At 41.7% G+C, this 27,759-nt stretch overlaps 1 protein-coding gene across 1 annotated transcript in view; it reads left to right on the plus strand.

Annotated features, from left to right (window-relative positions):
* CNGB3 (cyclic nucleotide gated channel subunit beta 3) overlaps positions 1–27,759 on the plus strand; it is a 69,547-nt gene that overhangs the window by 39,382 nt on the left and 2,406 nt on the right. The window contains exons 7-16 of the mRNA XM_044424329.1: positions 4,612–4,662; positions 5,880–5,966; positions 8,682–8,746; positions 9,220–9,342; positions 12,058–12,199; positions 15,955–16,114; positions 17,115–17,212; positions 19,145–19,228; positions 22,878–22,996; positions 26,154–26,300. Of these exons, the coding sequence (XP_044280264.1) occupies positions 4,612–4,662; positions 5,880–5,966; positions 8,682–8,746; positions 9,220–9,342; positions 12,058–12,199; positions 15,955–16,114; positions 17,115–17,212; positions 19,145–19,228; positions 22,878–22,996; positions 26,154–26,300 (1,076 nt within the window). The remainder of the gene's footprint in view (positions 1–4,611; positions 4,663–5,879; positions 5,967–8,681; positions 8,747–9,219; positions 9,343–12,057; positions 12,200–15,954; positions 16,115–17,114; positions 17,213–19,144; positions 19,229–22,877; positions 22,997–26,153; positions 26,301–27,759) is intronic.

Below are 27,759 nucleotides of genomic sequence, written 5' to 3' on the forward strand. Positions count from 1 at the left end.
GAAGGAAGGAAGGAAGGAAGGAAGGAAGGAAGGAAGGAAGGAAGGAAAAGTCTCAAGCAACTCATTATGCAACCTGTCAGCCAATCCTGGGCATTCTGAACATAATTCACCTTTCTTCTCCAGAGTTGAGCTTCAGGAGGAGGAGAACAAACAGTTCTGTGATATATAGCAGGAGCTGCCTGCAAGCACACTGTGTATAGGTAGGGTTCTCATATCCCTGAGAACTTCCTAGCCAATCAGGAGAATAATAGTAGTGCTTGGAGTGAACATTATATTATTAATGGCATTGAAGGAAAACCACTTCTCAGTGGCAGGGGAAAATGGTAGCATTTGAGGTTTAAAAATGAGTTTAAAAAAGCTTCACAATCCACATTTGACTCTCACCATGGTAGTAAGTACCACCTGAAGATTTCAAAGAAACAAATTAAAAGGGATGATTCTAAAGTGAATGCACAATGTAAACCCTGATCTAGTAAATTGATGTGGACATGTGAGTTGTTGATGTGCAGACCAAGGCAACCTACCCATAGGTGGATTCCTGCTCAATTTGAGCAAAGAGGGCAGCTCCAACCATGCATACCATTCTCTGTAAATGAATTGGGAACCCTGCAGTAAGACATTGGGTGCTGCCAAATGGTAAAGATATAAACATAAATTTATTTTTAGACCTCTGTTGAACCTCCTTTGGTAAGAGGAAAGCATCAGTTCCCATTTGTTGTTAGTCGCAAAGTCGCATCCAAACCATCACGACCCCATGGACAACATTCCTCCAGGCCTTCCTGTCCTCCACCATCCCCTGGAGTCCACATAAGCTCACACCAATTGCTTCAGTGACCCCATCCAGCCACCTCATTCTCTGCCGTCCCCTCCTTCTTTTGCCATCTATTGTTCCCAGCATTAGGCTCTTCTCCAGGGAGTCCTTCCTTCTCATTAGGTGGCCAAAGTATTTGAGTTTCATCTTCAGGATCTGGCCTTCTAAAGAGCAGTCAGGGTTGATCTCCTCTAGGACTGACCGGTTTGATCGGCTTGCTGTCCAAGGGACTCGCAAGAGTCTCCGCCAGCACCACAATTCAAAGGCCTCAATTCTTCGGAGCTCAGCCTTCCTTATGGTCCAACTTTCAGAGCCATACATTGCAACTGGGAAAACCATAGCCTTGACTATACACAGTTTTGTTGGCAGGGTGATGTCTCTGCTTTTTAGTATGCTATCTAGATTTGCCATGGCTTTCCTCCCCAGGAGCAAGCGTCTTTTAATTTCTTGGCTGCAGTCCCCATCTGCGTTAATCTTGGAGCCCAGGAAAATAAAACCTGTCACTACCTCTATTTCTTCCCCATCTATTTGCCAGGAAGTGAGAGGACTGGATGCCATAATCTTAGTTTTCTTAATGTTGAGTTTCAAGCCAACTTTTGCACTCTCCTCCTTCATCCACATCAAGAGACTCTTTAGTTCCTCTTCACTTTCTGCCATGAGAATGGTATCATCTGCATATCTGAGGTTGTTGATATTTCTCCCAGCAATCTTAATTCCAACTGGTGATTCATCTAGCCCCACCTTTCTCATGATGTGCTCTGCATATAAGTTAAATAGGCAGGGTGACAGTATACAGTCTTGCTGAACTCCTTTCTCAATTTTGAACCAATCAGTGGTTCTGTGCCCAGTTCTAACTGTTGCTTCTTGACCCACATATAGGTTTCTCAAGAGACAAATAAGATGGTCTGGTACTCCCATCTCTTTAAGAACTTGCCACAATTTGTTGTGATCCACACAATCAAAGGCTTTGGCATACTCGATGAAGCAGAAGTAGATGTTTTTCTGGAACTCTTAGCTTTCTCCATGATCCAGCGTATGTTGGCAATTTGATCTCTAGTTCCTCTCCCTCTTCGAAATCCTGCCTGTACTTCTGATAGTTCTCAGTCCACATACTGCTGGAGCCTAGCTTGTAGGATTTTGAGCATCACTTTGCTAGCATGTGAAATGAGTGCAATGGTGCGGTAGTTTGTACATTCTTTGGCATTGCCCTTCTTTGGGATTGGAATGTAAACTGACCTTTTCCAATCCTGTGGCCACTGTTGAGTTTTCCAAATTTGCTGGCTTATTGAGCGTAGCACTTTTACTGCATCGTCTTTTAAGTTTTTGAATAGCTCAGCTGGAATACTGTCACCTCCACTAGCTTTGTTGTTGCTCAGACTTCCTAAGGCCCATTTGACTTCACATTCCAGGATGTCTGACTCGAGGTCAGTGACCACCCCATCGTGCTTATCAGGAATGTTAAGCTCTTTCTTGTATAGTTCCTCTGTGTAATCTTGCCATCTCTTCTTAATCTCTTCTGCCTCTGTTAGGTCCCTGCCATTTTGGTCCTTTATCATGCCCATCTTTGCATGAAACGTTCCCTTCATAACTCCAGTTTTCTTGAAGAGATCTCTGGTCCTCCCTATTCTATTGTTTTCTTCTATTTCTTCGCACTGTTCATTTAAGAAGGCATTCTTATCTCTTCTAGCTATTCTTTGGAATTCTGCATTCAATTGGGTGTATCTTTCCTTTTCTCCCTTGCCTTTCGCTTCCCTTCTTTCCTCAGCTATTTGTAAAGCTTCCTCAGACAGCCATTTTGCTTTCTTGCATTTCTTTTTCTTTGGGATGGTTTTAGTTGCTACCTCTGGTACAATATTGCAAACCTCCATCTTCAGAAGGTTCTTCAGGCACTCTGTCTATCAGATCTAATTCCTTAAATCTATTTGTCACCTCTACTGTATACTCATCATGAATGTGATTTAGGTCATACCTGAGTGGCCTAGTGCTTTTCCCTACTTTCTTCAATTTAAGCCTAAATTTTGCAATGAGAAGCTCATGATCTGAGCCACAGTCAGCTCCTGGTCTAGTTTTTACTGAGTGTATAGAGCTTCTCCATCTTTGGCTGCAGAGCACATAGTCAATCTGATTTCTGTGTTGACCATCTGGTGATGTCCATGTGTTGAGTTGTCTCTTGGGTTGTTGGAAAAGAGTGTTTGCTATGACCATCGTATTGTCTTGGCAAAATTCTACCAGCCTGTGCCCTGCTTCATTTCGTACTCCAAGGCCAAACTTGCCTGTTATTCCGGTTATCTTTTGGCTTCCTACTTTAGCATTCCAATCCCCCATGATGATAAGAACATCATTTTTGGGTGCTAATTCTAGAAGGTGTTGTAGACCTTCACAGAACTGGTCAACTTCAGCCTCTTCAGCACCAGTGGTTGGAGCATAGACTTGGACTATTGTGATGTGGAATGGTTTGCCTTGGATTCGAACTGAGATCATTCTGTCATTTTGGAGATTGTATCCCAGTACTGCTCTTCCTGCTCTTTTATTGACTATGAAGGCTACTCCATTTCTTCTGAGGGATTCTTGACCACAGTAGTATACCTGATGGTCATCTGAATTAAATTCACCCATTCCTGTCCAATTTAGTTCACTGTTTCCTAAGATGTCGATGTTCAGTCTTGTCATCTTTTGTTTGACCACATCCAGCTTGCCTTGATTCATGGATCTTACATTCCAGGTTCCTATGGAGTATAGATCTTTACAGCATCAGACTCTCCTTTCACCACCAGATACATCTGCAACTGAGTGTCCTTTCGGCTTTGACCCAGTCGCTTCATTCTTTCTGGCGCTACTAGTGCTAGCCCTCTGCTCTTTCCCAGTAGCATATTGGACACCTTCCGACCTGAGGGGTTTATCTTCCGGTGTCATATCTTTTTGCCTTTTGGTACTGTCCATGGGGTTTTCATGGCAAAGATACTGGAGTGGGTTGCCATTTCCTTCTTCAGTGGATCACGTTTTGTCAGAGCTCTCTGCTATGACCTGTCCGGCTTGGGTGGCCCTGCACAGCATAGCTCATAGCTTCATTGAGCTTCGCAAGCCCCTTCGCCACGACAAGGCAGTGATCCATGAAGGAGTCAGTTCCCATAGAGTCATTTGAAGACAATCATGTAATTATTAATAGATACAGTGTTGCCAGTCTATGCTAATAAAAGTGCATCCATCCAGCTTCCAAGGACCTGTTTATCTACATGTATAGTGCATGACACAACAATCTTTTTCAAACAAGGCTTAGATGGTGCTTGGTTCAGAGACTGCATATAACTCATATATACACTGCTTTGAGTTCCACACAAGAAAGTCAGATTATGCATTAAGAACTTTTTTGCTGTAACCTTCTAACTAATTGAAGTTTGCTATGGCTGTCTTACGACCCATTGCTTTTCATGGGACTTAGTCACAACTTGGGTTGGCTGGACTGAAGCATCACTTAGGCCTTAGTTTTGTCTCACTGTATGAAAAAATGCCCAAAACAATTTTTGAATGTTTATTTATTTGAGACCTTGGTCCAGAATGCTTTGCCAAACCCTTGCCCTTCAGCAGTTATCTGAACAGTTACTTTGGGATGCAGGATGCTCTGTACATGGTACCAATCATGTTGTGTCCTCTGACTTGTGCACGTATTCTGTAGTAATCCCAGGCTAGTTCAGTATGCAAGAGATTTTATCTCAGTGACAAGACATATCAAATAGGTATCAATATATTGTTGGGTTGAGGCTTTTAGTCCATTGACTTTGTTTCTCTGTTTCTAATTTTAGACAGATAGAGTAGAAATGAAGAAATTCTACCGGAGTACATTAAAATTTCGGGTAAGTGAAAAAAGTATAAGTTAGGCATGTTTGTGAGGCAGAAACCTATTTGGACAGGGCTATCGTGCAGCAGTTTGCTTTATGGTTGTCATTTGTATTTTTCAACCTGGCAAATAGGCCAATGCATCAGTCCAGAAGTTCACATCAGATTTTACTGGTATGTATTTTGCACCTTGGCCATCTACCTTTCAACTCAGAGAGCCTTCCCATTAGCTAAATGACAGGGTCGACCTAGGATATGTCCTTGTTAAGACAGCAGGATGCTGTGTCCTGACTTCCTTACTGTAGCCTCCATTTCAACCCATATTTGCTGGATTGGTTGACTACTTCCCAGCAGGCCTGATACTGAGGTGCTGTGTCTGAGCAGCTCAGGAAATCTTCAAGTCTTTCATAACTTATTAGGTTCATCACAAGGAATTACTCCAGAGGCTGAAAATGAAACTGCAATGTGGAAAATGGTCCTAATGGATTGTCAGGTTTAGAGATGAGAAGGAATATGAGGTCAGACAAGCTATGATCTCTAGTCCTGCATCATATCCAGTATAGATTGTTCTGTTTTTTTCCCCTGGTAATCGATAAGTAGATATTTGGAACTCATAATATTTCAAGGTCAGTTTTGTTTGCATGGGACCAAAGAGTTATACAACTGAAAAAACCTACAGGCTATCTAATATATCATACCTGCCCTGAGACAGAAAAAATTGACCTCAGTAATAATATTTTGTTTAACCTTAAGCTCAAGAAGTGGTATTAAAACACTGGGTTGTATCCAGTGTTAGTACAACTTACAGTAGACAAATATTGGATGTGACCTAATGACAAAATGTCTGATTCCTGACATCTGCTGAGATCACCTGAAGATCAACACTTTATAATTTATTGAATACATTATTTTCTTAACAATGTCCTAGATTAAGAATCATAAACTGAAGGTACTAGGTCTCCAAGTATCATTAGCTGCCCTTAGTAAAATATGAATCAGGACAATAGAATTTCTTTTAAAAGTAAATAATTCCTGGTTCTGCCTTCTTTACTTATCATATGGTCACAGTTGGTTTATTTACTGCATTTTGCATAAATACTTTGCATCCAAAAAGCAGTTCAAAGAAAATGACAAAACATGTATGCAAACAAGTGTCCTGCAGTCTGAACCTAAGCAGTTTTAAGAACTTGAGAGTATCAGTGCAACATTGTAACTTGACTTTTTTCTTCAACAGCTTGATGTGTTATCCATCATACCGTTTGATGTCTTGTATGTTGTATTTGGGTTCAATGCAGTATTCAGAGCAAACAAGGTGGTGAAGGTATGTTGATATGATTTGCATTCTGATGCAGTCCTTGGACAGTGTCTTGGCAGGTCTCTCCCTCCCTCTTTTCCTCTCCGGCAGGCTCAGATGAAACTATAGAACACAGTCCTTCTGTTAAAGATTAAGAGGTTACAGACAATATAAACTGAAGTGTGTTGTTTTTGAGATGTGGGGGAATCATCTGCCATGGAAAGAAATGTATCCAAATGGAAATGTCCCCTCCTTCTCTCCCATTCAGGAACAGTCCTCACTCCATCCTCGGGGTGGCTCCTGCTGCTTGAGGAACAGATAGCAAGAATGCCGGAAACTTCATAATGGATCTGCTTACTTTGCCTGTCAATTCCCAACTGGGTCACTGAGCACCATAGCCTCCCCACAGCTCTGAAAGGTCTCCCTCTTTTTTCAGAGTTCTTACACTGTGTCTGAGTCCCTCTCTACACAGAGAATATCTGTGTATATACTTATTGTGGCTCACTCAGACAAGTGGGCAGTACAGGAATTTGATGTTTGTTTGTTTGTTATTTCTAGACCACCTTTAAAGTCACACATCTCTCTAGACCACCCTAAGCATTCTTAAAAGTTCTACCTTTTCCAAATAGACACGGTTCAGCAAACCTCTTCAGGGTGCATATCACAGATGTCATAGTTTGAAAATAAAGTCTGTGTATCTACTCTAGCTCTTCTGAAGACTAAACAGCAATTATATATTATTACATATCATGCAGCTGACCTTCACAAATTTTTCTTCCCTCTGTGTCTCAGGCCCCCATCTTGCTCAGGATCAGCACATATTGAATGATGAGGTTTCATTCTTCCTGTCCAGCCACTCCTCTCCCCTAAATTTCCCAACTCCGTGCACAAGGGCTAAAACAATAAGAGAAAAACTCACATTCATGCCACTGTAGTTCCCCACACCCCCTCTCTCTTTTTCCTCCTGCACACAGAGAATTTAAGATAGGAAGAGGCTCGGCTGGGAGGTTTAACATCACCTACCTGTGTCCAGTGGTCCAGATCTGTGATTGCTGATATGCATGGTGAGAGAAGGGACTGCCAAAACCACATTGCCATGGGAACCAAACAATTGTCTGAGCAGTTCAGGCAAACATGCAGTCACCATGGAAACCATGCAGGGTTGCTTTGCCATGGCATATGAACCCAGCCATAGTCTTCCCCACAGTGCTAAGTTAAATATTTAGCCTGTATGCTGTGGATTAAATGTATTGCAGTGGGTTTTATTGGGTTAGCCACCCATAGACGTCTTCATCCAGAGAAATGTGGCATAGAAAATAATGATGATAATGATGTATCACCGGTTACTGCACACAGTCCCACCTGTTGTATGGAACTTTTTAACTTTAGGAACTATGTGCTCACAGAATCCATTTGTACTGTAGCCTGTTAGAGTCATTAATACATATATTAATTGAATTTATATTCTGCTTTTCCTCCAAGAAACACAAAGTGCCATACATGGGTCTTCCTCACATTTTATCCTCACAGCAACTCTTTGGGGTAGGAGAGAGAGTGATTTAGCCTAAAGTCCCAAAATGAAATTCATGGCTCAGTAGAACTCTCTTGGGTTCTGTAAAATTTGTTACGGGTAGAGATTAGTTATGAACAGCATCGACATAATTGAGCATGTATGAAACTGTTTAGGACAAATACTACTTCTTTTTAACTGATGCAATTTTTGAAAACACTTTTTTTGGCTCCTGCATCAGTTTATCTAAATCAATGTAAACAACCCACATGTTCACAAGCAATAAAACTAAAGTCCTTTATTGCTACTTATCTACAAGATTTACAGCTCTACAGATAAGCTCTTCTGTTGAAGTCTTTGGAATGCAGATGTTAATCCTCTAATGGCCCACATGAGACTAGCCCTCCTGGTCACACCTTTCTTCCCTCTGACATAACAAGGTCTGCCTTTGTTCGTATCTTCTTAGAATTCTACAATTGGTTGCTAGAGAAAACTATTACGCCCCCTGCATCTCCTGTGTCATGTTCAGGAAGTTCAGCGTCAGTAGGAGGAAGGACAGCCTGCTCTGACTCCTTCTGAGTAGAACTCGTAGTGTCTTTTCCCTCGGGGCTCTCTTGCTTTGATGTGGGCTCGGGTGTTTGCTCAATGGGCAGGGAGTCAGTGGGAGGTGCAGCTATCTGCTCAGCCACCCCCAAGCTAGGTTGCGGGGCTGGCTTTTGGATACAGGGTCCTAAGCACAAGACCTCCTTGTGAGGTGCTGTCTCTGTCAGGGCTTCAGGCACGACAATCAATATGAAATTACTGATCTAAACAAGCCCTCTTAGGGCAAAATTTTAACAACTGATTATCTAGACTGTTACTTCTATTTCAAAAAGCCAGTAATATGGAAGCACAGAAAATAATACACAAGCAAAGCAAAAACAAAAAAATGTACTGACTTTCATGTGCAAGAAAGTTTGGTCTATTGAGTAAAATATCACTGTCATCATAATTCATCAAGATCACTGATCTGCTAAATAGAACAATCTCCTCCATAATTCAGTCCCTGGAAAAAGTGATATTTGAAATGTCAAGTAGTTGTGGGTGGCTGTTGCCAGTTTACGTAGCAATTTGCTCATTTCTAAGCCAAAAATTTAAAGATTTCTGTAGAAACCAGACAGTTTATGTCCAAAATGTGTGCTATATTTAGTGAATATAAATCTGATTGTTCCTCACTTTTCATTTACATTCAGCATCTCACTTTCTTTGAATTCAATGACCGGTTAGAGGCAATCATGGATAAAGCATACATCTACAGGTATGTGCTACATGTGCCCTATTATCATACTCTTCAGCATTTTGGGTCTCTCACATTGGATAAAGCATTGCTGCAACCTCACCTTCTGTGCATGAAAGGGGAACATTGCCAGGCCCTAACTCACTGGTGTCTCATGTGCAGGATGAAGGTAAGTCTCTGTTCGTAATTGTGCTCGATGTTAGAGACAGTCTGAATAGAAAAATCAAAGTGAATAGTAAATGTTCATGTCTAAGGCACTAATTCCTGGGATAATGCAATGGCACCACTTATTATGCCGCAATTATTCTATTGACTTTTGACAAAGGGGAAGATAGATTACCTGATGATTTTTCCGCTGTCCATGCTTATTGTATTTGTAAGTTGCCACAAGGTATTGTTCCACTATTGATTGATCAAAATCAAAAAGAAGGTAAGCACAGAAATGCATATCTGGCTGGAATTTCATAAACTGTTCTTTATTTGTTCTTTTACAGAGTCATTCGAACCACTGGATATCTGTTGTTCATCTTACACGTTAATGCATGCATTTATTACTGGGCCTCAACCTATGAAGGACTTGGCAGCACTAGATGGGTTTATGATGGCCAAGGAAACATGCAAGTGCTTTTCTGTGTCCCCTCCTTGATTTGATCAAGAGCTAAACCTTCACAAATGCTTGCGTTACTAACTGTTAGCAACATTGCTGCCAGTTGGTGGCAACGAACAATGCTAATTATGTGGAAAGCAGGTGTAGTGAGTGATTCATTTACAACTTTGAGTTTTTATGGGTTTATGAGTCAGCTCTAATCACTAACTTAATTAAACATTTAGAAAGCACAAGGACCATAAATTAAAATTATTGATTGGGCATGCACAAAAGAAATATTGCATGCATAAGAAAACAGCCACTTGGAAAGGGTCAGAGGAGTACAATTGCGACACTCAATCCAACCTGCAGATTGCAACAAAAGATTTTACTCCCAGTAGGTTCTTTTCAGGGTCAGGTTCCACCATTCCCTTACATATGATAAAGGGCATCTATCAACATGCTGTAAGAAGTGAAATCCTCAATGGGAGCTGGCACTGTGTGATGCAAATGGCTTTTTGAAGCAGCGGAAGAAGAGATGCCAAGCAATAGCTCTACATTTGCCAAGAGGAAAAACATGGAAGGAAATTGTGTGTGTGTGTGGTGGGGGGCATTATTATGCAATCTATGTTTTGAGGTAAAGCAAATCTCAACAGTTTCAATGGAACTTGTACGTGTGCATATGGCTTATAACACACACATGTGTAGTTTGTGGTTTTCATCAGATATCCACTCCAACATGCAACCTTCTCAGATGTTGTAGCAATGCAGCCATGGGAGAAATTATGTGTACTGTATTTCTGATTGTCAAACCATAGATATGTTGTGAAGAAAAATTGTGGCAAACATATATCACACTGACTTATGATGTTGTCCTATTTGGAGTTACTGAGCATAGACACTTAAACCAAAACAGTATGCTTCCTTATATGTACCTAGATCAATATCCCACTTTACACTATAAGTTTAAGTGAACGTAATCACCCCCATTAGTGCAAAAAATCGACCTTGCAGAGTTTGTGGCCATACACTGGCAAGAAAATAGCATGTCAGTTAACACTACTAGCCTTGCACTAGTGTAGTTTCTGCTAGTGAATTGCAATTGGTGCTACTCGTTGCACCCCACTGGACACAGTTTTCTCACTTGCAATTCCCCAGTGAAGCTGGTAGGCTCTGCATATGTGGCTGCAAGATCCCACTGGGTGTCACAGGTTCAAATGCAGGTATGCTACTCAAGGGTCTTTATAACAAACAAGGGAAAGGTAGTTGGAGGAAATGTGCAGGAGACAAGAGGTGCTGTGTCTCTTCCACTTTGGAATGTTAAAGGTATTGTGGTAGCCTCCTGAATGCAGCTTGGCAATCCTTCACACATGGGTTGAAACGCCTTGTTGTTTATGCTGAGAAGTTCTGTTGATCTGAAGCAGCCCACTCAGCGCTCTAAATGGCAGATATACAGATGCTGCCTTAGCATTCTTCCATGGACACTTCTGCCATTACCAGAGACAGGTCGCTGAAGTGCCAGAGATGGCACCTGACATTTCCTGACTTTTAGAATGAGAGCCACATAGTCATCCTGCTGCTATCTATAAAATGAACCTTTTAGAAAGAGAGTATTTCCCCTCAGAATAATCAATAACTCTCTTGATGTGTCCATGAACAGTTTTATATCTGCCATATTTTAAGGGAGGAAATGTGAAGATATGACTGTTGAAAAGCCAAACGTACCTTCCATCATCATAAACAACAGGAAATGACAAATCCTGTATTTGCTTTGTTTGTACAAAAATAATTTTGCAGCTATCCAGCTTGATATATGGTTTGCTGCTCCTGATTTCTACAGACCCTATTTTAGGAAGCCATATTTTCTAATTTGTTAAAAAGGATGAAGAAGAACACTATTCTGTGAATTAAGAAAGCCTGTCTCAGGCTTCAGTCATGTAGTTAGGACTAGTATCAAGGGTAGGCATGATTGGGCAACTGCCAATGGCTTACACAACAAGAACCTACTGAGATCAGCCCCCTGAAGGTGATGTTCCTCTTCAGTATTGCCAAGTACTTACACCCCTGCCTCACATTAGCCCAGAGAACAGTGGTGATAAGATGGAAGAGTAGTGAGTAGATGCCACAGTTGAATTGCCCACTGGTTCTCAACCTGCCAGGTCAACAAGTGCTGGCTGTGATGAAACAGAGGATGAAGCACAACTGATGAATGGAAGTGAGATGGCAGACTCGCAGAGGGATTGGACCCATCAGTTGTGTTTTGCCTAAGAGTCCTCCAAAACCTAGAGCCGGCACTGCATGTATACATAATGAGGTCAGAGCTGGTTCAATTGCAGCAGCAGCTTCGCCCTGTGTCATCTTATCATTTGGCCTACTAAAACCCCTAGGTCAAGCATGCACGAGTCTTTTGGCCCTCAACACAACATTAGCTGGGAGTGGGGGCGGGGACAGGAATTGCACATGGGAACATCCATTTTCCTCTCTGCTGGGACAGCCTTTCTCCAGCATTAAAGCAGGAAAGGCTTTGCTTTCTCCGGGGACAGAGATGGTACAGTCCCTTTTTCCATGCAGAGAGAAGAGTCTGATGACATCAAGGACTGAGGGTTCCATCATCTGATGTCTAGGAGGTATTCCAGGAGGAAAATCAGCCAGGGCCAGAAGTGTTCTCCAAGAGAAAGGACTCTTTTCCTAATCTTGAAATGAACAAAACACATCTATGATATCAATAATTGTTTTATATTTACAGGTATCTAAGATGTTATTACTGGGCAGTTCGAACTTTAATTACTATCGGTGGACTTCCAGAACCAGTAACCATGTTTGAAATCATCTTTCAGCTCCTGAATTTTTTCTCAGGAGTCTTTGTGTTCTCCAGCTTGATCGGTCAGGTAAACACATACATTATTTTTAAACTGAACCTTGAATTTAAGATTTTTTTTCATAAAGACATATAATAAAGCATAGACCTCCACTCTGCAATATCTTGCTTTAAAGGATATAAAGATCTGGAACTATGTGTGGCAGCTGACTTAGAATGTCCATTTTAAAATAACTAGATGGTTGCATTTCTTTATTTTCTTTACATTTAGATTCTCTCCATCCCTACCCTTTGCAATGTAAGGGTTAACTCAGGCACCCTTGTATATTTTATATCAGTTTCTGCCTTGTAGAAAGGGGGGGGGGGACATCTAACTTGGTACCATTTAACAGGTGATGTTCCCCAAAATCCCAGACGGAAACCCTTCCTTTCCCAGCCCTCATACTCAATACACTTCAAGCTGATACGAGAGATCTTCTACATGAAAAGCATATTCTTGGCAATTGCACTTGGCACTCTCCCCTAGAAAGATTATAGTACTGGCATAGAAATGTTGCATTATTGGCTTCACTGCATGAGCTGGGGCTTGGGACATTACTGGAGGAGTATGGCAAGGAAACATACCAACTCCACAACCCTTTGGTCCCACAAAATAGCAAGGCCCTAATATGTTAACCTCCTTTTGCATGACCAGAAAGGGAAGTCTGCTACTGGAGGCCTCCCTTGTTGCAGTGGCGGAAACCACCGTGACTGCTCTGCATTGGTGGTCTGAAAGCAGGCCAGAGACATCTGTTCCTGACACTGCCCGGAACTGGCCAAATAATCTGGGTCTGTTAATTTCTCGCTCATTGTGATCAGTGGATGGTAGGTAGAATTAGGAAACCTCTGTCCATGGCAGAGGGGAAAATGAATCCATTCCTCCCCATTCTCTCTCCTAGCCAGTACGAGCCAACAAGATTTAGGAACTGGCAATTCCTCTGGCAAGGAATATCCTCAGTTGCTCCACAACCTTCACATTATTGCTCTATAAAGTATTCTCAAAAGAAGACATCAGAAAGATCTGTTTCCAGATGATCTGCCACATACAGACATTAAGAGCCAGACTGTTGTTTGTTTGTTTTTTAATAAACCCCCCTGGGCCTCTGTAATGTGGCCAAAACTGGAGCCATACATTTTCTTTCCCCAGCCATACATTTTCTTTCTGACAGTAGTTTGGATAGTGCAGATGTTCTGCAGCGATAATGAAGGCACATTCCAACTCCTCATCCCCAGCAGAAATATGACCACAAGATTGTTCAATCCACGCAGTAAATTAAAACTGATAAAAGACTAGAGCTGTCTTTGATATCACAACCAATTAACATTTAAATGTAACTTATTAACCAATATTAATTTCAAAGCTACAAATATTCTCCTTTTTCTGCTGTAAGTGTGCATGTGAACAGACATTTCATGATTGATTCCAATATGAAAGTTATCTGTCCAATAAATGAATTTTCTGTATAATTTTTGACAATGTACATGTTTTAAATTATGCTACAGTTTGAGAGGTATGAACAGCAAATTTGAATTCAGTTCCTTTGAGGGTACAGCCTCAAAGGGCTCACTTTAATTTTTTGATGTTTTGCTGGAATACTGCCCTACGTTGCATAAAATAAAGGCTAATTAAAAAGAAGTACTGTTCTGAACTACAAAATTAAATAATGTCCCATTTAACGTTGCCCTTGTGAGTTTTTCCCCTGTTGTGAGAGCTTGCAGCAACAAGAAAGTGCAGCAGCAGATCTAGAAAAACCTTGGAAGTAGCAAAGAAAGTAGTTCTGTGGATAAAAGGGAGTTTAATCTTGCAAGTACAAATTGTGGGGGAAGTAAGATGGAAAAGAGGAGGAAACGTATGTAATTATTTTTCCCAAAAAATGATTGCTCATCTTTGCTCTTTTGTAACACAGCTTATAGGAGCATGTGCAAGTGAAAGTTCAGAACCTGGGGATAATCTACAGGACCACGGCACAGGGGGAGGAAAAGATTACTCCTCCTCTTCCCCATGGGTGGAGGGGTTAATAAAAGGGGGAGGGGAGCCTGTGGGTGTCAATGGACGGTTTTTTTCTTCCATTTTTAACAACCAGGTGGGAGAATTTGAAGAGCAAATGTGGGGAAGGATTCATCGCTCCCAGTGCACTGTGGTCACAATGTGAATTAGGATCACACACATTTACACTAAAAGCATAGCAAAAAGAGAGGCTGACTGGATACTATGTAATATATGTAATGTGTGTCATTTGGTCCTGTGTTCTGAAAGTGGGAAGATGAAGGCACATCAGTTGGAGCACCCCTTTCTCAAAATCATGCTGCTTCTGTGGGGTGACTCCCAGAAGGGGGTTTGTGAAAAACAGGAATCCAGTCAAATTGTCTTTTTGCATGTGTACATGCACGGGTGAGAATACTTTCTATGTAGCTGAAATCCTAGAGAAGGAGTTGGGAGCTGTGTGTTCAAAAGAGTATCTTCTTCCTTTCTGTCCTGAACACTTTCTTGCTCCCCCAACCCCCAAAGATATGCATTGCTTCATTTGGAAAATTATGGGTAATAGAAGCATTTGGCCAGAAATGCAGGATACTGAAGTGGGGGAACGACGTTTTCACTAAACAAATTCTCTGAATTAGAATTCTCTGGATTAGAAATCAGGGAAAACCACAAGTCACTGGAATCAGGAACTTCCTTAATAAGCAGAGCACACAGTTGGACAAGTGAGTGTGCAAGTCTGAATCATATATCTCCAAACCTTACTTTGACATAGGAAGCCAATGCCTTCAGATGGCCTAGCAGGGCTCACTGAGTGGTGGCAACAATTTGATACTGACACCGCAATCCGGAATGTCTTTGAAATTAGTGGGACTTTCCAGCAAGATTGCCTGCCTGCATAGCTATACATCGAGCTACTTGTGGAGTCACTTTTTGCTAAGCTGGAAAGGTATGGGCCTGCAGCTGGATGGGTGACCACATGAGGAGGTGGAGCAAGGCTACCAGTCTAAGTAAATGTGTTGCACAATGAGGTACGAGTCTACTTTGCTCAGTTCTTTCTGCCTTCTCTTTCTCCTTGGAGTGGGAACACAGCTTATCAATGGTGCACATACTATGCATGCAGAAGACTCCATGTTTAACCCCTGGTATTTCCACTTAAGAAGATATGGAAATGAGTAGGAAAGCCAATAAGGCATCCTGGTTACAGCACTGGGCTCAGACTTAGGTTGTAGTCCTCAGTCAGGCCAGGAATCTCAGAGGGTGACTTTGGGCCACTCACAAAGGTCACTCACTCGCCCCACCTTTCTTCCACTTGCAAGGAATCCATAGTGGCTTACAAGGGTTTCTACCCCTCTATTTTCTTCCCACCACAACAACTCTGTGAGGGAGGCTAGGCTGAGAGTCCATGGCTGTTCCAGAGTCATCCAATGACTTCATAGCTGAGTGGCGACTAGAGCCCAGATCTCTCATGTCCCCGTTCAACACTGTAACCACCATATCACACTGGTTGTGAGATTAAAATGATGAAGAGGAGTACAACAGGAAGGAAATAACTGACTTCCTCACTAGGGGAAAAAGGGAGGGATATAAATGTAAAAATAAATAAAATGAAAGAGCTGTGCCAGACAGGGTAGACAGTCCTGGGCTAGATGGACAAATTGGCTACTGGGAAGCAGTGTTCTATTTATTTTATATCTTACTTTTCCACCATTAAATCAGCAGAACAAGCAAGCCATATAATTGCAGGAGGTGTCATCTAAACTGACTATTAATAACACCCATTTGATGGTAATGATTGTCATTTGCAGATGAGGGACGTTATTGGAGCAGCAACAGCAGGGCAGAACTACTATCGTGCCTGCATGGATAACACAGTGTCATACATGAACACTTATACCATTCCAAAAATTGTTCAGAATCGTGTTCGAACTTGGTATGAGTATACGTGGGATTCACAAGGAATGCTGGGTAAAATTCAGAATAATTGAAAACTCCTTATCTTCCTCCCATCCCCACATTTTTATTGGGAATATCAATTTAATTTTATTTATTCAGAAATGGAGTGGGAATTGACAGCAGTCATTAGTAATTAATTCCATTTAAATAATCCATCCTATTTTTATAGCATTTTTCTTTAAAAAAAAAACATACATGAGAAATTGGAACTATGCTCTTCAGAGGCTCACTAAGTACTAGTAATGTCCTTGTAATCCTTTTTCATTTTATTTAATATCTTTTCTGATTGAGAGTTCTGGAGAACTTGAATGCTTACACAGTATTTTGTGACCTTTGATTAGGCCTCATTAAGTTATAGTGTAGAAATGTTAATTCTGGACTTTTTCTTTTATAATTTAATTTTAAAACTTGTTGTTAGAAGTACTTTGCTAGAACTTTCTTGTAATTATTTTAAATTATTTGGGAGATGGGGTGATACTCACCATCTGTTGATTACTGTTTTCACACAATGTGACAGCCAACCACCAATAATAATCCATGGTTGGCTGTCATATCATGCAAATTCATCATGTGTTATTCATCATGGGATTGACTCAGCTTGGCTTGGTTCAGTTTGGCTTGGCTTGGCTTGCTTGGTTTGGCTCAGCTCGGTTCAATGCCCTAGCCGCAGTAAGAATCCATTACTGTTCTTGGGTTTCTTTCATTCACAGTGGGTCGCTACCCATCGCAGGTAAAGGCCTGCACCCAGTGACTTGCTTGAAAAGAGGAGCATGGAACCCCTTACTGCTTTTCCTAAGCTGTGAGGGCCACCCGCCCTGCAAGTGCCCAAGCAACGCTTGTGGATAGCTAGCACTGCTTCCCCTTGAGGCAGAACCATTCTCAGCTCCCTGCACTTTTTGGTACTTAGAAGAAAAAAAGGAGATTGCCCTGGTGGATTGGCATTACTTGTGAACCCACCCAATATAGTATCAGCATTTGTGGGGAAAAAGTGTTCTATTTTTTCTTTTCACAGATGAATCCGAATTGCTGGAGCAGATGCCTGGAAAAATGCAGCTTGCCATTGCAGTTGATGTGAACTTTGCCATTGTCAATAAAGTTGACTTGTTCAAAGTAAGTAGATTTTGGTGTAATCTAATAACTCCCATTGGCATTTTCTTTTTGCAGAATAATTGATCACAGTATGGAATCTTGATGTATAATACAACAGATAAAATCAAGTTACATGCTAGTTTTAATGCTGGGGAACATGATCTAGGACTCCACTGGCAGACAGAAAGCTAAGGATGGAGTTATCAGTGGATCTCATTAGGCTCAATCTAGCCTCCATGAGTCACATACTGTCAAACCACTTCTCATGTCAGAGTCATGAAAGACATTCACCCATGCAGCAAGCTGAATGAGGCAAGCCCCCTCTGACTCCAGTCAGACAGGAAGCAGTGTTGTTGCCTGCATCCTGGCAGTCCTAATTTTGGTCCCAGCAGTGACACAGCCATGATCCTGTTACTGAGTGGGGATTGGGACTAAGAGAGAGAAAGTGGGAGAAAGCAGGAAGATGTCAGAGGCAGTGGTGTTCCAAACAATTAGCTTGTTATGTCCTCAGATACTGCCTTATTGGAATCTGTCCCTCCAAGTATTCACAGGCTTTCTCTTGTGCTCAGGTCAGTCTTTCAAAGTGAGCAGAGCTGAAAAGAAGTCCACAAACACTTGCCAGCCACAAGCTGTGCGTCCAGCAACCTTCTTCTGCAGCAACTCAAAAGATAGATAGCTGCAGTTTGCATGGAAGAGGGACACTGCTTATATAGTGGTTGCTGGGGGTTCCTTTCCTGGCAAACTCCTCATATCCAGCCTTCTTCAGCATGCTCAGAGCAGCTGTAGGACAAGAGCATTGCTTATACAGTGTATAGGGCTCAATTCCTGGTGAGTGCCCCATGAATACTGGGCACACTCATCAGAAACTTGGACTCTGGGGCAGTCAGGGCTTTTTTTGTCATAGAACGCACCAGATTGGCCACTGGCAACCATTATATTTAGGTATGTGTAGAGTGACTGGCTTTATGTGTGTGTAGAGTGACTGACTTTACACCAAAAATCTTTTTTAGTGTAAAAGTGTGACCCCAAGATGTGAGTTCCGGCACCTTTTTTTTTTTACAAAAAAAGCACTGGGGGCGGTGCAACATAGACTGGAGTCTTGGGGGCAGAGCTCAGGAAATCTAGGTTCCTACCCATGGACAGATTCCTCACACATTCCTAAATTCTACCACCATGACTTGCCATGTTGTCTGAACCCAGAATCATGGTTTCCATGGTCAAGGTATGCAATTATCACAGAGTCCTCTGGGAAGAGTGGCAACTGAAGCAACCACTTCAATAGCTGATGGGATACATGTCAACAGTGAGAGGACTGAGCAGGGAGGGTGGAAACCATGATAAACTAGAAGCCATTTGATCATGGTAAAAACATGCAAACCATGGTAACTGTGCAGAATTGATTGTCATATGGTATAAACACAGCCCCTCTTTCTGCATGGCCTTGATCATCGCTCAGTGATAAAGTCTTTGTGATGAAAAGAGTCCTTTGCATCTCTCTTGCTTCAGTGCTTCCTATGTTCTGGATAGGAGGGCAAGATTCTTGCTAAATTGTCTTCTTATAGAAAATGATGTGATAATTTGGTGACACAAGCCTCTACCATTCAAGTTTTGGGATTTGAAATATGAATTTTCTTTATTAGAAATCGTTGTGAATGTTGCATTTGCAGCTTCTAGACTACAAACTCAATCTATTAATTGGACACAAAATTGGGACTAAATTGTTAAAAGGCTATCTTAGCTGAGCTTCTGCATTCTGTCTACTGCATGACAGTCACTTCTGCAGTCTGTGCACATGAAGATTAGATGTAACCATTTTTTAAAAATCAACTTGGTGGTGGTGGTGTGTAATATTACTAGTAAATGTTGCACCTACAATACATTCCCTCTTATTATGATTCTTTCTTTCTTTCTTTCTTTCTTTCTTTCTTTCTTTCTTTCTTTCTTTTAAAACAGGGATGTGATACCCAAATGATATATGACATGCTTCTGAGACTGAAATCCATTGTGTATTTACCTGGGGACTTTGTCTGCAAAAAGGTGATCTTGACTATTTCTCCTACAAATGCAAGAATCATGGGGCATTAGAAGAGTTCAGCTTTCACTCAAGAATAAATTTTGAACAAAATTAATCATGGATGAATTACATATCATATTACAGTGGAGTGTGCAATCATAATAATGTGCTCTCAAATTTCAGATTTGGTTGAGACAATGTGAACTTTATTACTTTCATGACCAATTGATATTTAAATATGACTTATATATTGCCACATATCGTTAGGCTTCAATATTTAAGTAAATTGTTTCAGGAACAAAACTTCACAAACGAAAGTACATAGAGGGACATGTGAGACCAAACTGTAAAAGCCTTGGTCTTCTCTCTGAGAAACCTGAGAAACACAGTTTATATTCTGTACTAAGCCAGTAATAATTAGTATAAATAAGCATGTCTATTGTAATATCCTGGGGGTGAAGGTCAATAGTTTTATGTGGTGTTAAACACCTTGCTTAATGTTATGTTTTGTGTTCTCTCTTTCTCCTACTGAAATAGCAACTTTTTCAGGGGGAAGGGGGGCTGGTCCCTGTCACACAACAAAGAGGGCTCCCATCAATCCTCATCTCCTGCACCACAGCCCTGATTAAGCATTGACCTCGGTGGCTATTTGCCAGGGAGGAGGAATATCCTTCAGTAGCAGGAGAATCACTCCTCCCAGAGGGAAAAAAAGCCACTTTCAGAGGATCATCCTCCTTGCGATTCCATCTCTGTGGTAAATGTTCAAAGTGTTGATTTGTGTGCCACAGTTCAAGTCCTGACTGCCACACAAACATAGAGCAGCTGTCATTTAAAGAAAATAAATCAGGCAGGATGGATACTTAAGTGCTTTTATGGTATGGCAATGGGTGGGGTGTCAAATGTTCTTGTGTTTCCACTATCAAGCTCCTTTCATCCAGGTCCCACCCCACCACCACCACCTTCATTGCTATACTGCCCAATAGCCAAAGCTATGCTGGATGGTTCTCAGCAACTCATAGGTACCCTAATAAAATAAAATAAAATAAAATAAAATAAAATAAAATTCCAGTACATTTTTCTTTGTGCAGTTTTCAAATGAGCACATGATAGTTTTCAAAATCACAGAATGTCTTACAAGTTCAGAAAATCTATGGATTTCCAACTTCAAATTGTATTCATGTTTACAAAGTATAGATCAGGCAAAACATCAAAAAAACTGAGTGATTTTTTTTACCATTCCTAGTCATATTTAGTTTGGCTCTGAGGCTCAAATCCTTACTTATCTACATATAAATCCAAATCTACTATGTAAAATAAAATGCTCAGTCCACTGGACTGTAATAAGAATATAAATGATAAACACATCCCAGTTTGATGCTACTTTTTCTTCTATAACATATTAGATTGCTTTGATTGGGACACATATATCATAAGCTGAGACGTTTCAGTCCTGTTTGTCCAGGTATAATTGGCTTCATTTGGATGCTAATCAGCTACAAATGAGCTGGTAAATATGCAAGAAACAGCAGATGCTTTAGTAGGTTGATTATTCTTGATTTTCCTTTTTGAAATTATGCAAATGATCATTAGGAAAAATACTTAAAACACTGATATTCATCTGAATCGGCAGTGTTACATTTGTTTGGGCTGTTGTTGCTGTGCTTATCTTGGTGAGTAAGAGAGAGGAGGTGACATGATGCAATGAGCAACAGAGCAATGGTGGAGGGAGGGCAGGGATCTTCGTTGTCTGTTGTGTCATCCAAACCCTGTCACAGCAGGGCTGGGTTTTTAGAAAGCATGAACGGAAATGGTGGCCTCTTGGTCAGTGACTAGCTAGAGAACTCCACGGGCAGCTGCCATTCTGTGCAACTGTCAGAGATGCCCCTGCCTTGCCCGCCTCCCACCCTGAATAACCTCTTTAGGGCAGGAGCAGATCACCTGGCCGGTGCTGGAAACAGGCAGCGCTCCCCTGCTGCTTCCCCTGCACAACCAGGAGAGGCCAGAATCAGCTGGGCAGCAGTGCCTGGTTGGAGGCTGCTGTTGGGAATGAAAGAGCAGTTGTGCTCAGCATGAGTTTCAAGGTCAGGAAGATTCATACTCTTCTGATGGGGAGGATGGGCTCTGGGAAATCGGGCCTCCAGATATTGAGATAGGAGAAATAAGGCTGCTGCAAAGGATGGCATATAAATGCTTTAATTAAATTAAATTAAATAATTAAATATCAAGGCTGCCCTTTCCAGGTGTTCAGATAGTTTATGCAAATAGTCAGGATCCACAACTGCTAGGACTGGACATGGGACAGGAGCCAGACAAGACTGGTACAACTCTTGACCCCATGATGTGGCATCAGGAGAGAGAGGCTAACCGACTAGAGGGACAGTATACTGATAAGAGATTGCCCACCTCCATAAGGGCTCTCAGGGCTGCTCAAACAGAGCAATCTAGTAGCTGCTAGATTGGATTCAATGAATTGTTCTGTGCCTGCTCAGAGACTCATTCCATGATGACTCTGCTTCCTGAATGTGTATTGGAGGATAAAATGTTTTTGCCAAAGAATGGTCTTTTGATTGAAGGTATGAAGGCCGAAACCTAGCTCCCAACAGCTTGAACTCATGAGTCCTGTTTATACAAAAGAGACTGCTTGACAGCTGTGGCAAACCAAACTTGTCTGGTGATCACAGCTGTCAAATACAGGGGTCTTCATTCCTTTCCTTGCCTCCTCAGATACTGCCTGGAGGACTGAGAGGGAAGGAAATGGCAGAAGGGAGGAAGGATACAACAATGAGCCTGATCATGTGTCAGGCACATCCATATAAAAAAATAAATAAAGAAAAGTGAAGCTAAGTGAAGTGTGGAAGCCATTCAGGGTTGCTTGTTTTGATGTGTGAATGTGATGTGTTTCTAGTATATGACTAGGCTCTATTAGATTAAAAACTTTCCATGTCTTCCAAGTAAAAAGAAGGAAAAACGTTTAAAGTTTTTCTGCAACCAGATTCATTTATCTCAAAATCCAGGATCTGTTTGAATATTATTCATGTGTTAGGCCTCAGACAAAGGTAGAAACATTGAAAGGCAAGCCTGCTGTGAGCCAAGTGGTCTCATTTTGGACAAGGAACCACATGTTCAAAGTGATGAAGCCCAGAAGCAACCAGTTCTTCCTTTTTCAAAGAGTACACATTGGTTGGCCCTTGTGATAACGAAAAAGTCACCTCCTTCCCAGTATTCCATCTGGCTATTCTGAGTACCGATTGACTGGGGCTCACTGCCCTCAGGCCACCACCTAAAAGATGTGAGGGGGAGGTGTGATGGGCTTTCGAGTCAACATGTCAGCTGCCCCGAGATGCCGAGGCATGTGGTGACGGCATATAAAAGTTTTAAATAAATAAATAAACATTTGTGGATGCCAGTATGGTACAATGGAGCCTTCCCAAATCCAGTTGTAATAAATAATGGGATGCAGCTGTAATAATTATGTATCTCTGGGAAAGCTTTGAAAAGAAAGTCATCTTTCCACACAGTTCAAGAAACTACATTCTCTGCTGTGTATAGGAGGAATTCAATTTGCAGAAAATTCAGCTGGGAAAAACTAGGTCCCTAAATTTAACAGTCATTCTTCCTGAATATCAGCCGGCAATGAATTCCCATTGTTTTCTTGTATTTGTTTGCATTTAGGGAGAAATTGGCAGAGAAATGTACATCATTAAGCAAGGTGAGGTTCAAGTTCTTGGAGGTCCTGATGGCACCAAGGTACTGGTCACACTAAGAGCAGGAGCTGTATTTGGAGAGATCAGGTATTTTTTCTTTGTTTTGGGCAAACTGTTGTTTCATAGCATTGACCAAACCTATTATCAACTTAACAAATTATTGTAAAAATCCCCTTGCTATCATAATTCCATGGAAGACAATCACTTGCACAAATCCAGGGCTTTTTTGTCATAGAACGCACCGGAACAACGTTCCGGCACCTTTTTTTTGACGGATTTTTCCAACGGATTTTTTCAAGTGATTTTGAATCACCCTGTCAGGTGTAGCAGGTCAGTGGCAAAAATCATTAAAATAGTGCATGCGGGCTGCTTGTGTGTCCGCGCTGATTATGAGGCCGCTGCTCGGCTTGCGACACTGCTCGGCTTGGGATTGGTCAGCGGCGACCATTATGTTTATGTGTGTGTAGAGTGACTGGCTATGTGCAAAAGGTAGATAATTTCTTTATTTTAAAAAAAGTTGGTGAATTGAAAATCTTTTTTTAATTTTTAGTGTAAAAGTGTGACCCCAAATTTAGCATTCCAGCAGCGCTTCTGCAGCTGAGTCAATGGCTCGGAGAGTGCACCTTCACTCTGATCAAATGAAGGTGGAGCTTTCAGAACCAACCATCACAGACTGAGAGAGTGTCTGCACCCCACCCCTTTCTGCCAAGTACATCTGCTGCAATGTTGTATAGGCAAAAATGTTCCTCTGAAGAAAATGTGCATCTACTGTGCTTTAATATGGGGCCTCTTTATGAACTGAATGTAATGTTGGATTGAGGGGATACCCCTGTCTCTCCTCTCAAGCCTTGTGGACTTGCTTTCCTCCAAGCAGTGACTGCCCCACAGCCAAGACACCAGTTTAGCACACAACTCACACAAGCATAGGCTCTGAGAATTAAAAAGACATGTTATTAAAACATAGGGGTGAAAGGGAAGGATAAAAGGGGTGGGGGTTTACATAGCTAGCCAGGGAAAATGGATAGCAGCTACAGTCAATTGCATAGACATCCATCTATTTCCTCCTGATGCCCAAGGCACTCTGTTGCACTGCCAGGACCCCAAAATGATAAAGCTAGCCTTGTACTACACTACACACTCACAATACTGTGATGCCTAGAATCCCATCTTGTGCAAGATCAGTAGGTCTCTCAGCTGGTGGCTGATCAATCTTCCCAGAGAAGAAAAGCAACCCTGCTTTCAACACTTGGGTTCTTTATTCCCCCTCCTCCATCAACTGACCTAATGGTCTGACATCCCTCCACCAATCCTGGGGTGACAAGTTCTCCAGCTGCCAGCAATTATACACATTTAGACCACCATCTTGAGGCATCCTTGAGCCCAGCAGGTCTGATAAGCAAGTGTCAATTATTCCCACAGACCTTGACAGCTGGAATTCTAAGGTACTGTAAATTAGTCTTTGAGCTGAGCCATATGTTTCCCCACTCACGCAAAGATGAATTTACTCCTTTGTGGCACTGAAGTAGAATCCATTGATTTGACAAAAAGTGTTTGTTTAGTTGGCATTCCCCAACCCTGATCATAGACAACTTACCATCCATGGACAGTGGCTCTCCAGAGTTAAGAATAGTATATAAGGATAGAAAATCACTCTGCTTTATTTAGCTTAATGGACAACAAATCGTACGGGCCTGATCTAATCTTTTCAAAGAAAAAATACTTGTACTGCCATTTATCACCCACAAGCATTAATTTATATATGAACTTCAGAAGCAGCACTGCATTTATTTATATGCTATTCTATCATATGTGTTAACATCAGTACTATGTACAAAATTTAATGCAGAGGTGGGAAACTCATGGACTGGGAATAACATGCAGGTTTTGACCTCCACCTTCCTTTCTCCATGTGCCTCCTATGCCTTTTCCAGACTTGCTCAGAGAACAAGTTTCATCTGTACATCAAGTACTTGTCCAGGCCTGTTGGCTTCTGAGATGCCAAGAGAGATTGCATTAGTCCCTGGAGAACTTCTGCTAGTTCCTGTATGTGCCATGATTCTGCCCACCACTCATGCAAAATATACTGTGTGCATCTCACACTAAAGCAGACACTGGCACCAGTTGTCTTTTTTAGAGACAGCTTTCTCTGCTGCTTAACTAGCTCTGTGCAAGGCTTGTTTCTCCTGCATCCAGAGAACCATGGCCACTACCATAGGGAGGAAGGGAAGACAGAAATTGGCAGGCAGAACTGATGCCGTACATGTGTACTATTCTTCTGTTACAGGTCTCCATTGTCTCTCTGCCTCTGTTTCTGGAGACGATTGCTCTCAGTTCAGGAATCCAGAGAATACTTGATTCTCTCTGTTGTCTGTGATCAAGGCAACAATTCTTGTCATTGCTGTACATAGCCAAAGGCAGGCAGCAGGAATTAAGAAATGAACTGGGATTCTTAACCTCTTTAAACTTAGCCTTGAGTGATAGGATACATGTGTACATTTCTGTGCGACACACATACACAGCATAAGAGAGAGAGAGAGGATGCAATACAGAGAGACTGGGTTCACATGATGCATGAGCTGTTTTAGGGTTAACAAAGCCACCCCAGATGGGTTTGCACAACACAGCATGCTACAGGGCTGCGGGTAATTATGCATATCCCCCAGTGCATGGTCACAGTGGAAATAAGCCACTGTGATATATTCTCCTGAACTGAACTGGGACAGAAAGAATGAGTGAAGAATGAACAGAGTTCATGTTTGTGTGTGTGTGTTTTATGTGAATGGATGATGAAGGGGAGAGATGGGGATGGGGGGCTGGTCTCCACCCACTTTTACCTAAGGGAGTGAGACTCCCAGTTTAAAGCAAAGCAGAACGATGCTTCACCCCAATTAACACATGCCAGCACAATCCCACCTGCTACACAGTATGCTGTGCTCGGTACTTGGCATTGCAGCTCAGGATGACTGCTGGTAAGTTGAATAAATCATCGAAGTAAGTCAGAACCATAAAAACCAAGAACACGGGGTGCAGATATACTCTTTTCAAATGTTTGCAATTATATCTGAAAGAGTTTGGAGAACACCTGTTTTCCGTATTGACAGAGTACAGGCTATAGATTTACAAATTTAGATTTCAAAATATCCTTAGAGAATTTCTTGAAAGGAAAGATCAGTAACTAACCAAGCTGCATAGAGTGATGAAAATTGGAACTAGAGTGTGAGGTCTATTTTCTTTTCCACTTTAGCCTATTAGCAGCAAGTGGAGGAAATCGGCGGACAGCAAATGTGGTGGCCCATGGATTTGCCAATCTTTTTATTCTTGACAAAAAGACTCTCAATGAAATATTGGTGCACTATCCAGACTCTGAAAAGCTCTTGAGGAAGAAAGGAAAGTAGGTCATTCCACAATACTATATAGCAATTGTCTTAGATATAGAGGCAATTGTGTGCAACACATGTAGAAAATTATTTGCTTCTCAAACATGCTTATTGTTATTTATTTATTTAGGAGACTTCTATGCCGTCCCATTCGTCGAAGCCTCGGGGCGGCTCACAACCATAAACTTCAAGATAGAATAATATAAATTAACAATATGAATTAACAATATAAATTAAGTCGCCCTGGCCAAAGAATAAAATGAATAAATAATATTAACAATTAAAATAACATTTGAATAAAAAGGTCTTTGCCTGGCGCTGAAAAACAAATAACGACGGCGCCAGGCGGACCTCTCTGGGGAGCGCATTCCATAGATGGGACGCCACCACAGAGAAAGTCCTCCTCCAAGTACTGACCCTCCTAATTTCCTTCACGGAGGGTTCCTGGAGAAGGGCCTCTCCTGCAGATCTCAAGGGACGGGCGGGCATATATGGACGTAAGCGCTCCTTCAGGTAACCAGGACCCAAGCCGTTAAGTGCTTTATAGGTCATCACCAACACCTTGATTTGGGCCCGGACTTCAATGGGAAGCCAGTGAAGCTGACGGAGGACTGGAGTCATGTGAACATAACGCCCAGTTCCTGTCAGCAGCCTGGCAGCCCTATTTTGAACCAATTGAAGTATCCAGACCATCTTCAAGGGTAGCCCCACACAGAGTGCATTACAGAAGTCAAGTCGGGAAGTCACCAACGCGTGTCACTGTCGCCAGGCAGTCGTTCTCCAGGTAGGGGCACAGCTGATGGATCAGCCGAAGCTGAAAGAAAGCGCTCCTCGCCACTGCTGTCACCTGAGCTTCCAATGAAAGCTCTGGGTCGAGGAGCACTCCCAATTGTTACACATGGCTTTAACCTATCACAGTAATGTTGGATGAGAGATGACTCAAGCTGAATGCACCAGAAAAGTACAATCTAAACAGAAGGAATCTGGTGTGTTATTTTTATCTTTTTATTGTTTATTCTATTGAGCCATCTTAAGTAATGTAACATATCTTGGAAGACAATATAGAAAAAACTATCTTCTAATATAAAAACAAAGTTTCTTTGGAATGCATAGTTTCACAACTGGTATTTGCAGATGCTTCAACTTTTAAGACTGTTACTGGATATCTGAAGCATTCATCTTTCAAAAGTTACAATAATTGGTTTCTAAGATACATATGCAGTAAGATGTGCATGTACTGTATCTCCTAGAATACGTATATAAATAAAAATGCCCACTAAAGCAACTTGGATAGAGAACCTGGGCAGCTGGCCTTCAAACGGCTTGTGCCTCTGGGTACTAGCTGCTAGGATAAATCAATGGGAAAGGGCAGTTGCTGTCATGTTTTTGGGCTACCCAGAAGCATTTGATTGGGCACTGTGGGAAACCAGAAGCTGGAAGAGATGGACCTGATCCAGCCAAGTTTTCCTTAAT

The sequence above is a fragment of the Varanus komodoensis genome, unplaced genomic scaffold (genome assembly GCF_004798865.1).
Source record: "Varanus komodoensis strain SLA01 unplaced genomic scaffold, ASM479886v1 scaffold14_1, whole genome shotgun sequence".
Lineage (NCBI taxonomy): Eukaryota > Metazoa > Chordata > Lepidosauria > Squamata > Varanidae > Varanus > Varanus komodoensis.